The sequence below is a fragment of the Coenobita brevimanus genome, chromosome 41 (assembly GCF_032717465.1).
Source record: "Coenobita brevimanus isolate Jiangsu-jjx chromosome 41, ASM3271746v2, whole genome shotgun sequence".
Classification (NCBI taxonomy): domain Eukaryota; kingdom Metazoa; phylum Arthropoda; class Malacostraca; order Decapoda; family Coenobitidae; genus Coenobita; species Coenobita brevimanus.
The window spans coordinates 18,414,742-18,429,780 of record NC_136994.1 but is presented as its reverse complement, the minus strand read 5'-3'; the positions used below and the strand labels follow the sequence as shown (position 1 = coordinate 18,429,780).

The 15,039-nt window shown below is 42.5% G+C and overlaps 1 protein-coding gene across 1 annotated transcript in view; it reads right to left on the bottom strand.

Annotated features, from left to right (window-relative positions):
• PlexA (plexin A) overlaps nt 1-15,039 on the bottom strand; it is a 186,802-nt gene that overhangs the window by 24,445 nt on the left and 147,318 nt on the right. The window contains exons 5-10 of the mRNA XM_080270618.1: nt 12,281-12,511; nt 11,252-11,414; nt 7,861-8,069; nt 5,534-5,659; nt 3,691-3,892; nt 2,800-3,027 (exon numbers count right to left, since the gene is read on the bottom strand). Of these exons, the coding sequence (XP_080126744.1) occupies nt 2,800-3,027; nt 3,691-3,892; nt 5,534-5,659; nt 7,861-8,069; nt 11,252-11,414; nt 12,281-12,511 (1,159 nt within the window). The remainder of the gene's footprint in view (nt 1-2,799; nt 3,028-3,690; nt 3,893-5,533; nt 5,660-7,860; nt 8,070-11,251; nt 11,415-12,280; nt 12,512-15,039) is intronic.

Here is a 15,039-nt window from a genome sequence, read left to right as displayed (position 1 = left end):
GAGGGAAGGGAAGGGAAGGGAAGGGAAGGGGAGGGAAGGGAAGGGAAGGGAAGGGAAGGGAGGTGAGGGGAGGTGAAAGAATAAGTGAGAAAAGAAAATACTGTATAGGGCAAAAATGAACAGGGAAGAGAGAGAGAGAGAGAGAGAGAGAGAGACAGACAGACAGACAGACAGAAACCTATGCTTGAAAACTAATCACTAACTAATCAAACTGTCCTGTATGTGTACCAAATGCACCAGAACAAATCACATCAATTTAAAAACACACAAAACAACAAAACAAGCTCAGAATGAAATACTATACACATAAACTCTCTAAATCAGGTAAAGAGCAAGCGAATATGAAAAATACAAGACAAAAACAATGAAAACGAAAATAAAAATGAGTAACTAATTAAGACAAGAAGAGGAGTAATACAAAACTGACTGATGGCAAGATTTAAAACAATACAAATACGAAAACAAAGTAATTCCGACAAACAAGTACAGTAATGATGAACAAAAATCCTCCAAAACATGAATGAACACCAAAAACACACAAATAAAACATAAAATCACTTTATACTAACTTACCTGTTTTTTTTTAAATCACAACAGAACAAAGCCATAAAAATCAGCTAAACCAAAAAAAAATCTGAAGAGTCACCCGTTCAAATTCAGACTCGGATGAAATCATTTAAAATCCGCTGATGGCAAAAAAACACAAACCTCATTCAAGATTGCATTAACTGGCAACTAAGCGGCGGCAATTCATCAAACCATGACGTTTTTAATTATCGTCCCAGCGGCATTAACCGGCGCTGTAATTCTCCGCCTCTCTTCCCCTCTGCATAATTAATTCCCAGGATGAGTGGATTACCGAGTGCACAGCTGTCGGAAAAAGGACCTGAGAGGTGTGGGTATTTTTCCTCCAGGTGTGGGTATTTTTCCTCCAGGTGTGGGTATCTATTTTTCAGGTGTGTGTAAAACCAAGGATGAGATGATGGAGTGGAGAGGTATATGAGAGAGGGAGGTGTAAGCTGGGAGCAGGACAATGAAATGGTGGGGGGACAGGGTGACATGGAGGCAATTTGTTTGTGGCCACCCCTTATGGGATTAAGGTGTCTGGCAATAGATAGAGATAGATAGTGTAAAGTATTTTTGTTCAAGGTTCACTGCAGGTATTTCTTTCTCCCTTACTATACTCTTTTCACGTTAACTAGGCCTAGATTTTTGCCCTTTTGAAGTTTACGCAGCTTAGTGGCTAAAAAGATAATACAATGACTCTACCTGCTTTCATAACACTTCTTTGTGACGTGCATCATATTCTACTTATAATCTACGGTCAAAACTTGATTATTTGTGTTTGGAGCATCTGGTTTTCTGCATATCCACACTGTGACCAAATGATACTGTGGTTCCTGGTGATACATAAAATTATCCTTAAAATAGCTCCTGTTTAAGCTGGAAGAGTCTGGTTGCTACCGAGTGAGCCATGGGTAGGTGGGAGTGAGTCTACCCCCACCCATGCCTCCTGCCCAGGACCCACTCACATGCTTAGTAACGTCATATGAAGAAATGGTATCAAGAATAAAAACGATAACCTCAAGCTAAAGGCAGCATTAACCAGGGCTGTAATTCTCCGCTTCTCTCTCCCCCCTCCTCTGCATAATTAATTCCCCGCCCAAGTGGATTAGCGGCTCCACAGTTCTCGGCAAAACGACAAGGGTGGCGATGGACATTTCTGACTCTGAGACAAGCGTTACTGACAGCTTATAATCCTCGGTCATTCTTTCTTTCTTACTACCTTAAAATACTGGGTTTCATCAATATTTTCCTGCATTTTCTTCTCTATCTATCTATCTATCTACTGCCAAAAGCCTTAATCCCATTAGGGGTGGCCACAAGCAAATCACCTCCATGTCATCCTGTCTCCTGCCATTTTGCTGCCCAGCTCACACTCCCCTCTCTCATAAACCTCTCCACTCCATCCTCCCATCCCATCTTCAGGCTCACACTCCCATTTTTTTAAGTACTACAATCCTACATCAATAACATAAAAGAAAACAGTAATGTAATCTGATTACTGATGTTTTTAAAAGTTTCTTCTTGCTCCCAAAGGTTTGATTTAATCCATTTTTTGTGTGTGAAAGCATAAAAGACTGGAATGAACCTCTCCAGTTTGAAAAATCCCTTATAAGCTTAAGAAAACATGTAGATAATACCAAAATAAATTAAAAAAACAAATAAATAAATAATCAAGGTGAAGCCATTTACTGGTGCCGTAATTCTCCGAGTCTCTTCCCCCTCTGCATAATTCCCTGCCTGAGTGGATCATGAGGTGCACAGTTGTTTACGAATGACACGAGATGAACTGCACATTTCTGACGGCTATTTGTAGGCTCAGGAGGCTCCCTGACAATGCTTCCTTCTATGGCAGTTTATGTTTTGTCTTCATTATAAGCCAAAGATGCATTCCAAAATATTACAATTATTTCTATACAACTGGTACTATGAATCTGGGGAAAATGGCAGATCTTCTGGTGACAAAGTGCTCACGGATACAGAGACAGGACAACAAAAATGTAGTGCAAATCCAGTATATTATACTTACACACACACACACACACACACACACACACACATTCTGGTGTGTAAATCTGACTAGTAACCAAGGAGTTTCATTTCTACCCCATAACTAAGCCTTAATGAATTCAGTGTAGCCACAACTTCGTATATGGGTTGCGGGAGTCCAGTTCCATCAGATGAAAACAAACACACACCGGCAGACCTGAGGAGCACAAGAGAACTAGGTCTTACCGTGAATCGTGACATTGGTGCCACCGTCCCAGGGGCCGCTCTTGGGGGTGAAGTCAGTGATGGTGATGTTGGGGCAGGTTCGGTCACGGTCCAGCCAGGAGCCGCCCTCACACTGGTTCTTGACCTCACAGCGCTTGGTGGCGTGACACCAGCCACACCCATACCGCTTAGGCAGACTCAGACACATGCCACAGTTGTCTGCCATCAACTCACACTGGTACACCAACACTGAGAGCAGAAGAAAATTACCATCAGCATCAATATCATCAACACATTCCTTCCAGCAATACATTTAGCACTGCAAAGGAACAGACATACCACCATCATCAACATCACCATCATCATCATCAGTGGCAGCAGACTCAGGAACACCAACAGTTGTCAGATATTGTATTAGTTCACATTAACACACCAACACTGACATGGAAAAAAAGTTACCACTGTCATAATTTTATCACTATCCTATCCTTATTTCCACCTTAAGTTGGGATGAGGTAGGATCCAGAAACATGGAATGAGAATGTATAAAAGTGGGAAACCTAATAATAATACTTAAAACAGTATTACAGACAGTATCATAGTACAAAGTATCATGCTGGAGACGGACCCCTTCATGCGGTGGCACTAATAAAACCAGGTAGCACTGCAGCCTGATAGAGGGGTGTGAGTTGGGGGGAAGGCAGCGTAACAGCAGGGGACAGGACAATATGGAAGTGATCTGTCTGTGCCCACCCTTTACAGGATTAAGGCAACTGATAATAGATAGATAAACAGACCACTCCCTGGTTATACAAACATCCCTCAGTACCTTCCCTGCCACCCTGAAAGAATGGTAGACTGCAGGAGAAAGACAAAAGCTTCATATCACGTGAAAAACAAGTATCCACTCACCATGTATGTTATCCGGATTATCGAGGGGTTTGGAGCCCCCCCAGATGACGGCAAAGGTGGCATTGGTGGAGGGGGCGGCGGTGGTGTAGGCGAACTCCATGTGGTCACAGTAGATGGTGTCACTCAGGAGGTTGGCATTGACGCTGGTGACGCGACCCTCGATGTTGAACTGACACACGAACCTTGTCTGGGTGATGAATTGCTGTGGAGGTAGATAGGGGGTTAGTCACTGCTCACTGTACACCTGAGGCAGCTACTACTACTACTACTACTACTACTACTACTTGGAAAGCGCCTCTCCAAAGCCTTAATAAAAACCATCAAGTAGTCTGAATAAAATAAATAAATAAATAAATACAAATGACACGTTCACTCTGACGTTGGGTGGAGGTGACATGATGGGTTTTTGTGGGCGTGACCTCTCAAGCTGGAGGCCAAGTCACGCATCTCACTTTAAATTGTCTCCCTTAAAGTGGCATTTTGCAGCCACACACACTCACACCCATATTCCGCACCGACAGCCTCTCCAACCCTTCATTCTCTGATATATATTTTCTCCCTCAGTTATTACTTTTTTGTATTTTGAATTTCCAGTGACTTTAGCAATTTATTTTGAGTTTCTGTGGTAATTCTGACTTCATTCTTTGTAATATATTTTCTTCCTCAGTTATTTCTGTTTGTACTTTGAATTTCTAGTTACTTTAGCAATTTATTTTGAGCTTCTGTCTTTCTACCTCTTAGTTAATCTAGCATTTCTTAGTCAGTAATTTATTTTTCATTTTCATTACTTTAATAATTCATTTTGTACTCCTAAGGCACTTCTTCCTTGCTGATCCATCCTAGTTTCTATGGTCATTTATTGCAAAACCTCTTGAGTTATTCTTTATTCTCATCATCCTGGCTCCATCTGATAACGCCAAAAACATTCACCACATTCTGTAACTTCACATAAAAGTATCCAACAGAGTCAATCCGGACGCTGTCACGTTAAAAAGGGGTGCCAAATCCATTCCTTTTCTGACCATATAATCCTTCAGTGCAAAAAGTCACTTCTATCTATTCACTCAAAACTCATCTATCTATTCACTATGAAGTCACATCTATCTCTTCACTCAAAAATCATATCTATCTACTAACTCACCATGTAATCCTTTAGTCATATCTATCTATTCACTCACCATGTCATCCTCTAGTGCAAAAACATCGATCTATTCACTCAAAAAATCACATCCATTCATTCACCAACCATTTAATCCTTTATTGCCATATTTGAATCATAAAGGTCAGCGCCTATGTTACTCTGGCCATTTAAAGCGAAACTGACCATGGAAATGCCCATTAGCAAAATTACATGAGCACTAAACCCAACCACACCCTGGATATAAACCCTTACTGAGATGGTTTGGGCATGTGGAGAGGTTGGGGAATGACAAGTGAGAAGTGTGAATGTTGGGGGGTGACAACTGGGTGCAGGAAGTGAGAAGTGTGAATGTTGGGGGATGATAACTGGGTGCAAAGTGATAAGTGTGAATGTTGGGGGATGACAAGCAGGTGCAGAAAGCGAAAGTGTGAACATTGGGGTTAGGGTTGAGAGAGGGTGACTGTAAAAGACCTGGCACGAGGTCATACAGTGCGACCTCAGGGATAAGGGACTGAATGAGTTGACTGCCAGAGTTCGAACAGCATGGACAGCCGCCATTAGGTGACCAAGGCTGACGCATAGAAGGATGTTGGACCCTTCAAAAACAAAAAACAAAAAAAATAATTGGCCATATCTAGTCAGAATATCACAACACCAGACTGCCAAGTATCTATTTATAAACAAAACTGATGCCGGACTTACTGCAATGTTGTCGACTTTGACTTTGATGGACTTCTCCGTGCCCTCTGATACAAGAATCTCCTGGCTCTCGACAAACGTGATCCTCGGGCAGAAGGACGGACCACTGCGTATGCTGGGACCCACACGCTGTTGGTGGAGTGTGGAGAATGAGACAAGGGTGGCGAACAGAGGAAGTAAATATAAAAGGAAAAAAAACAGACTAAAAATGTGGATTGGAGAAGAGAGGAGAGGAGGCAGGAAAAAAGACAAGAGAAAAGATGAGAAAAGAAAAGAGAAGAGGGGAGGAAAAAAAAGGAAAGAAAAAGAAAAGGAGAAAAAAGAGAAAGAAAAGATGAGAAAAGGGAAGGGAAGGGAAGGGAAGAGAAGAGGAAGGGAAATGAAGGGAAGGAAAGCGAAAGCACGGGAAGGGAAGGGAAGGGAAGAAAAGAGACAGGAAGGGAAGGGAAGAAAAGAGACAGGAAGGGAAGGGAAGAAAAGAGACAGGAAGGGAAGGGAAGAAAAGAGACAGGAAGGGAAGGGAAGAAAAGAGACAGGAAGGGAAGGGAAGAAAAGAGACAGGAAGGGAAGAGAAGAAAAAATAAGACACAGAAACAATCAACCAACCAGCATACATACAATCCCTTCCTCTAATCACCCAGATAAGAGGATTTACCTGATCAAAAATTTCACGAACGTGCGGGCAAGGACACAGCGTAAATAAGTGGATTTCTTTTAGCTCTAATTCCCCACATTAAACCAGGAATGTGTTTCAAAATATCACTGGCTTTTCCACAGACTTGATGATCTATATTGAAGGGAAATGTGTCAAAGAAGTTTATGGGTCAAAATGATGATAGGAATTTTTCTGTTAAATTGACTCCAGTGGTGTGTGTCTGTTGTTTATTTTTTGCTGTTTTCTGGGTCTATATTCAAATTTAAAACATGAGATTTGTTGTACCTCCATAGCAGAAGGGAGTACAAGAAAGAAAAAAAAGAAAAGAAAAGAAGGGAAGGGAAGGGAAGGGAAGGGAAGGGCAGGGAAGGGAAGGGAAGGGAAGGGAAGAGAAGGGAAGGGAAAGGAAGGGAAGGGAGGAGAAAGGAAAGGAAGACACAGAGAGAATAAAACAGCAACCATACAGTATCAAATCAGCTTATAAACTGAACAGAAGATACCTTTTATTCTGTCAACAACTTTACTCCAAGAACAGAAACAGGAAATGCGACAGACGTTCAAATCTAAATACCCGATAAGCTTCCACGATCCAAGGTCTTGATTTCTTACGACTATTATATAACACAACATAATACAACTGCTGTTATTTACTACCACTTTACTGAAATTGTGAGGTTCCTGGTGAATTACATAATTTATTTCACTTAAATGTGTGCTAAGTGGGTTAATGTTAGTGGTGGTGGTTAAAAGGTTTGAGAAGAGGTCTGCTGTACAAAATAATGCACATTTAATCCCATGCCCCACTAACACCACTGGTTCTGAATGAGACAGCCCAGGCATGTACTCGATACAGACAGTGGCCATTAGCACCGAAGATGTGACAAGAGGTGTGGCATTAGCACCGAAGATGTGACAAGAGGTGTGAGGTGTGTACATATGAGGATTACTAGGCCTCAAGTAGCAGACAATCAGTTCTATTAAAACATCCATCTACTGTCTATATACCATCCAATCCTTTTTTCTATCCACCTATTGTCAGACTTCATCATCCCATAAGGGGTGGCCGTTTGACTTATAGCTGTTTTACAGGGAGGGGCACTAACCCTCCACCCAACCCACTTGCTGACATGTAGGGGACACGTATAGGCTGGTTATATGGAATCGTTTTTTGCCCCATCAAATATAGTGGCCTGAGGTACAGTTACACAGTCATGGCATTTACCCTTAAGCAGTAAATCCAACCACTCTTTACGTGCAAATCCATACAAACCCCATCTGGTTGGAGTGTCTGAACCCACTAAACTACCAGGCTTCCACTCAGAGTACTGTGACCTGAATGAAGCATTGCATCGAGTGGATCGCAGAGACACACTGACTCCATTTAAAAGAACAGGATAATTTGGCTTCTCAACCCAGAGTAATGTAACCTGAAGGAAGCATTACATCAAGCGAGTGGATGGTAGACACTCTCACTGACTCAATTTAAAAGAACAGGATAATTTGACTTCTCAACCCAGAGTGGTGTGACCTAAAGGATGCGTTACATCACGTGAGTGGATGGTAGAGACATTTACACTGACTCCATTTACAAGAATATGATAATTTGGTTTCTCAACTCAGAGTAGTGTGACCTGAAGGAAGTATTACATCAAGTGAGTGGATGGTTGACACTTACATTGACTCCATTGACAAGCACGTCATTGCGGCAGTTCTCGGCTGAGTCATGCGTGCACCGATGGCCATCCACACACCAGTCGCAGGGGAACGGGGACGACACACACTCCGTACACGAGCTATACGTGTTGCAGTCAAAGAAGGTGAAGTTGGTGGAGACAAATTCAGGTCCCTTCATCTTGCGTACCGATAGTTTGGCCGTGAAGTGATCTGGTGGTGTGAAACATTGGTGGTTGATGTGGGGTTGAGTTGGGATGATGTGAAATATTTATAACTGAAGATAACAACAACAAAAATAACCATAATAGGAATAATAATAATCCATCCATCCATCATCCAATCCTACATTACCCCATGAGGAGCATAGGAGCCCGGGGCTAGGCAGCTGGTCCCGACATTTAAGATGAGAGCGACCAGCCTCACTCATCCCTGAGTGGCATTACACGAGCAATCAACCCCAACCACCCCTTGGATATAAACCTTCACCAGCTCAATCCGATTGGAGCGCCATAATTACCCAATAAACCACCAGGTGCCAAAATTTGGTTATATGGTTACCACCCAGCATAGTAAATGGTTTCCTGGTGCACAGGAAACCATTTGGCTTGTCACTCAGTGTAGAGTCACCCACAGGCTGAAGGAAGTGGAAAGAATGAAGGAAAGAAAGACAGAAGAGGGAGTGTAAAGTCACCCGCAGGCAGAGGGACAAGGAAAGAATGAAGGAAAGAAAGACAGAAGAGAATGGAAGGAAAGAAAGATGGAGAGGAAAGGGCAGACACCTGAGAGCAGCACTACATCGAGTGAGTGGATAATACTGTGGTAATATCAAGAATAATAATAATAATAATAATAATAATAATCTATTTAAATCCATAGCCTGATGCCATAATCCCACGAAGGGTGGCTGTTTCCCTCTGAGTTAGTTTAATAATAATAATAATAATAATAATAATAACAACAATACAGTAATCACTATCATCATCATCATCTAAAAACTTCCTCACTAACAAACAAAGTGGATAATATATAAGTGTACAGTATGTATGTATGTATGTATGTATGTACCGTATATATGTGCGTATTGTGGTGGCTGGCTGTGTGTACGATCCAGATAAATGAATGATATAGAATACAGGCAAATGAATTATATACAATGACAGAAAATGGCTGAATAACTGATACATGTAATAAAACTCTCATAAAAATAAAGAATATGAGTGTCAGTCTCTCTCTCTCTCTCTCTCTCTCTCTCTCTCTCTCTCTCTCTCCCTCGCAGATAAATTTCAGGTTAGGATATGTAAATGTGAGACTTAAGGAGGAAAGATGTGTGTGTGTGTGTGTGTGTGTGTGTGTGTGTGTGTGTGTGTGTGTGTGTGTGTGTGTGTGTGTGTGTGTGTGTGTGTGTGTGAGAGAGAGAGAGAGAGAGAGAGAGAGAGAGAGAGAGAGAGAGAGAGAGATGAAAAAAGGGAACTCAAAAGCAAAACTAGAGAACAAAGTGAGACTGAAAGTGAGAGAGTGAGAGAAAATGAGAGAGTGAGAGAGAGTGAGATGGATAACGCTCAGAGGTGCCGTGCGGGGAAGCCATTACCACCGCAAAACCCCCGATTCGTTACCATCGGCTTTGGCGGGAAAAAAAAAAGCGCGGGGTGGCGAATGAATGCGCCTTTCCCTGATTCGCGCGCGCACACACACACACACATACACACACACACACACACACACATACACACACACACACACACACACACACTGGCCAATTTCTCTCATGTCCCGATTATAACCGTAATTTTTATACAATGAATATTTTTGAATTACTATAAATATCAAGGCGTAAAAATAGTTGTTTGTTTGTATTCTGAGTAATGGGTGTTGTCTAAATACATTCTCTCTCTCTCTCATGTAATATGTGTGAAAGTGTGGATAATTTTAAACGGGCAAGCTGTCGATGGTAAATACAACTCTTTCTCTCTCTCTCTCTCTCGCTCTCTTTCTCTCTCTCCCTCTCTCTAAAACTGGGCATCCTTGTGATAGTACTCTCTTTCATTTTTTCTCTAGCACTGTGCACCCTACCTCACTCCAAAACAATAAATGTCAGAATGATCTATGTAACAATTGCCGGACGCCTCACATAAGGGGTGGCCACAAACAAATCACCTCCACGTCACCCTGTCCTCAATCAAGCTACCCTTCCCCCAACTCTTCATTCACATACCGATCCCTCCTCTTATCAGTAAAGGCGGTGATAGGACTGCTATCGAATCAAATGACTGTCTTATACTGAGGATAGATGGATAGATAAAGAGAGAATTACACCTTTATCTATCAGTTCATTCAGTAGAGACAAAGATAGGCTAATCGTTATCAGGAGCTTGCATATCAGTTGTGAGATATGTGAACTGAGTGCTTCCTGTCGGCCGCTGGGTATGTGTGGAAGATAAGACAATATTGATAAGATAAAGGAAGGGAATGAGGTACTTACGGCCTCACTGGTGTTTTGTTCACACACACACACACACACACACACACACTTTCAAAATTCACACGAACATATCCCTCACACATACACACACAGACACTGACAAACACACACACACACACACACACACACACACACTTTCAAAATTCACACGAACATATCCCTCACACACACACACACACACACACACACACACCAAGGAATTATCATATACTCCCTCATGCATTTCTAGCAAATACAAACACAAGCTGTAATCTGGTGTGTGTGTGTGTGTGTGTGTGTGTGTGTGTGTGTGTGTGTGTGTGTGTGTTTTATTGGTATGGTAACGCACTCTTGATAAACACAAACACTCCCATTATTAAGCGTAGAGTTCACTTTGCCGACCCGCACCTATTGCCTGTCAATATGCGATTTTGTTTGCTCTCTCTCTCTCTCACACACACACACACACACACACACACACACGGGTTATAATACTCCTTGCACCTTAACTTGGCCCAGATTTTCGTCCTTTTGCAGCTTATTTCACGTAGCTCAGTGACAAAATATTGCAGAGCTCCACATCCTTTCCCCAGCACTTCTTCGTGACTAGCATGAGACAGGAAGTATACTCACGCTTCTTCTGTGGTATATCAGGCAGCATATCGTTGCGTGGTGAGGTGCAGTGGCAGAAAAAGACAATACTACAGCTCTACATCCTTTCCACAGCACTTCTTCGTGACTAGTATACACCCACTCTTGTTCTGTGGTGCGTAGGATGAGAAATATACTTACGCTTGTTCTGCGGTATATCAGGCAGCATATCGTTGCGTGGTGAAGCTCTACATCCTTTCCACAACACTTCTTCGTGACTAGTATAAGACAGGATGTACACCCACGCTTGTTCTGTGGTGCGTAGGATGAGAAATATACTTACGCTTGTTCTGCGGTATATCAGGCAGCATATCGTTGCGGGGTGTGGTGCACGAGACTCCCTGTGCTGTGCGCCTGGCCTCTGTTGTCAAGTCTTTACCCATGGCGCTGAAGACGCACTGCAAAGACCCTTCCACGGACGGTAGGTTATCGATCATTAAGGACAGCTGTGGGGGTGAGGTAGGGCAGGATTAGCTGTGTAAGAAGGTAGATTAAATACCTGTCTATCTATCTATCCATCCATCTATCTACCCTTCTATCTATCCTAATGTCGCCTATCTTAACCCCACCACTGAAGGCAGGTTATCGATCAATAAGGACAGCTGTGGGGATGAGGAAGGGCAGGATTAGCTGTGTAAGAAAATAGATTAAATATTTGTCTACCTGTCTATCCATCTATCTATCTATCTACCCTTTTATCTATCTATCTATCTACTAACACACTGTCGGTAATTAAACTCACAGCACTCATTCACTGTACAATCCATCTTGAACACAAACTCAAAGCTGATTTACCGTACACACACACACACACACACACACGAACCACCCCACACCCCAACACACACACACACACGAACCACCCCACACCCCAACACACACACACACACACACTTCCTCAAACCTCACACCCCTACATAAACACACAGCACCCCATAGCACACACCCCTACACATACACACACCAACCCATACCCCTAACCCCACACCCTACACACACACACACACACAACACCTCAAACCCCACACCCCTACACACACACACAAACACACAACACCCAAAACTCCACACCCCTACACCCACACCCACACACATAATCACCCCAAACCCCACACCCTACACACACACAAACACACAGCACTCCATACCCCTACACACACACACACACACACACACACACACACACACAGCACCGCATATCTCACCCCCCCTACACACACACGGCACCCCAAACCCCACACACACACAGCACCCCACACCCCTACACACACACACCACCCCACACCCCTCAACACACACGAAGCTGACTTACCGTGCGAGCTGTGGTGCGCTGTAACTTATCAGGCATGACCTGCGTGATGGTGGTGCAGCGGCCGGTCTTGTAGCTGACCCAGTGCTGCGGGTCCTGTGTGGCATCGCGGCAATCACGGCGAAGGGAGCACTTGTTTTCCAGCGAGCACCAGCCGCAGTACGGATCGCGGGCGCCGAGACACTGGTTACAGCCCTGGTAAATGCTGCACTCCTGCGCCTTTACCTTCGAGATCTGAGGACGAAGAAACGCATTAGGAGATTTGTATAAGCTTTAGTAAAACACACACACACACACACACACACACACACACACACACACACACACACACACACACACACTCACACACACACACACACACACACACACACACACACACATTCTAATGGGTCTTCACCTTCGAGATCTGGGGAGGAATAAACGAATTAGATTTTAATAAGCTTTGGTAAAACACACACACACACACACACACACACACACACACACACACACACACACACACACACACCTTGGAGATCTGACGGACAACGAATAAACATCTTAGCAAATTTATAAACAACTTAATAACTCTCTCTCTCTCTCTCTCTCTCTCTCTCTCTCCTGGGCTTCACCTTGGAGAGATCTGTTGATGGAATAAACAACTTAGGGAAATTCATAAACAACTTTGGCAACACACACACACACACACACACACACACACACACACACACACACACACACAGGTACAACGGTTTTTACTTCTAGCCTACACAGATTATACACAAAATCACCCCATTTCAAAAACCTTCAAGTTGACGATGCAATTATCAACCAGATTCGAATTTATGGCAAGATACTGACACTGCAAATATTTACATTGATTTAGGGATTATTTACAAAGATTATCCACTAAATTACTTCTATCTATCCATCTATCTATTGCCAGACGCCATAATCTTGCCAAATTGAGCAAGTTGACGATGTAACATAAATCAGATTCGAATTTATGGCAAGATACTGACACTGCAAATACTGATATTGATTTAGGGATTATTTACAAACATTATCCACTAAATTACTTCTATCTATCCATCTATCTATTGCCAGACGCCATAATCTTGCAAATATGAGCAAGTTGACGATGCAATATACATCAGATTCGAATTTATGGCAAGATACTGATATTGCAAATACTGACATTGATTTAGGGATTATTTACAAAGATTATCCACTAAATTACTTCTATCTATCCATCTATCTATTGCCAGACGCCATAATCTTGCCAAACTGTGCAAGTTGACGATGCAATATCAACCATAGTGCGTCCCCTCAATAATTTAAACGAACAGGAATGATTTAATTAAAACACGTAACGGTCAGTCCTCCACAACGGTTCATTTCGGTTCATCTCAAATAACACCATGACGTACGGGAGCGAAATGTGGGTGTTATTTGAGGATTACTGAGAGAGAGAGAGAGAGAGAGAGAGAGAGAGAGAGAGAGAGAGAGAGAGAGAGTTAGCCAGGTTATGCAAACGTCCCTCAACTCCCTCCCTATTCCCGAAAAGGAGGATTGGTGGCGTGCAGGAGGAGGGTAACTTCAGCCCGCAGTCCACTGGGTTCACGTTTATGGCCTGAAGCCATAAAAACAACAGCAACAAAAAAAAACAACAACTTAAACAATACGCACTCTTCCCTTTTTCGAAATTTCAAACCCAAACAAAACGCACTCTTCCCTTTTTCAAAATTTCAAACTCCCAACCGTCCCTTGTACCCGTCGAAATACTGGAAATTCCCGCCAAAAATAATGTCTCTCTTCATTTATGCTTTTTTCGTTTCCCAGGAGACTCGTAGACACAAAACATGCTAAACAGAGAACGCTCCTGTCTCGCCTGGGAAAAATAATGAGGGTTCGTACCGTTCTTCCGGGGGGTGGGGGTGGGGGGGGCCTTCCAAATATATTTAAAAATGAAAAGGGACGGTTAAAACGACCAACTGCAGCGGTGAAGTATGTAAAGGTGAAATGGAATAATAATATGGTGTGTGAAACGTGTGAAAGAAGTAATCTGAATATGAAATACGGGAAAATAATGAAATGGGCCCTATACTTTGTGGGCCTGACTTTCGAAAATATTTGAAAATCGAACGGTTACAACGGCCAAGGCAACGACAAAAAAAAAAAAAAAGAAGAAGAATGCGAGGTGTAAAAAAGAAAGCAACTTCAAAATATAATGATAAAAATTATGAGTGTACCGTTTGGCGCCGTGACATTCAAAAAAATTTAAAACGAAGATTTATAACCGCCAGTGCACCGGTGAAATTGAAAAATACCGCCAGGAAATAATAATGTTGTGTGAAATAGCAGAAATAACGCAACTCGAATTTAAAATTAAAATAACGACAATGCACTGTCTGGGGGCGTGGGGTTTGAAAATATTTAAAAATGAACGGTTAAAAACGGCCAATGTGCGACTCCAAAGAAAACGGTAACCATGGAGACGAACGCAAAGGGGGAATAATGTGTGTGTGTGTGTGTGTGTGTGTGTGTGTGTGTGAGAGAGAGAGAGAGAGAGAGAGAGAGAGAGAGAGAGAGAGAGAGAGAGAAAGCACCCTGATGGACCAAATCACCTGTGCCAGGAATTAAAGAACAATAACAAGATGAAGAACAAGAATGACAAAAACAACAATACTAATACCGGTAGTAGTAGTAGTAGTAGTAGTAGTAGTAATAATAATAATAATAATAATAATAATAATAATAATAGTAGTAGTAGTAGCAGCAGT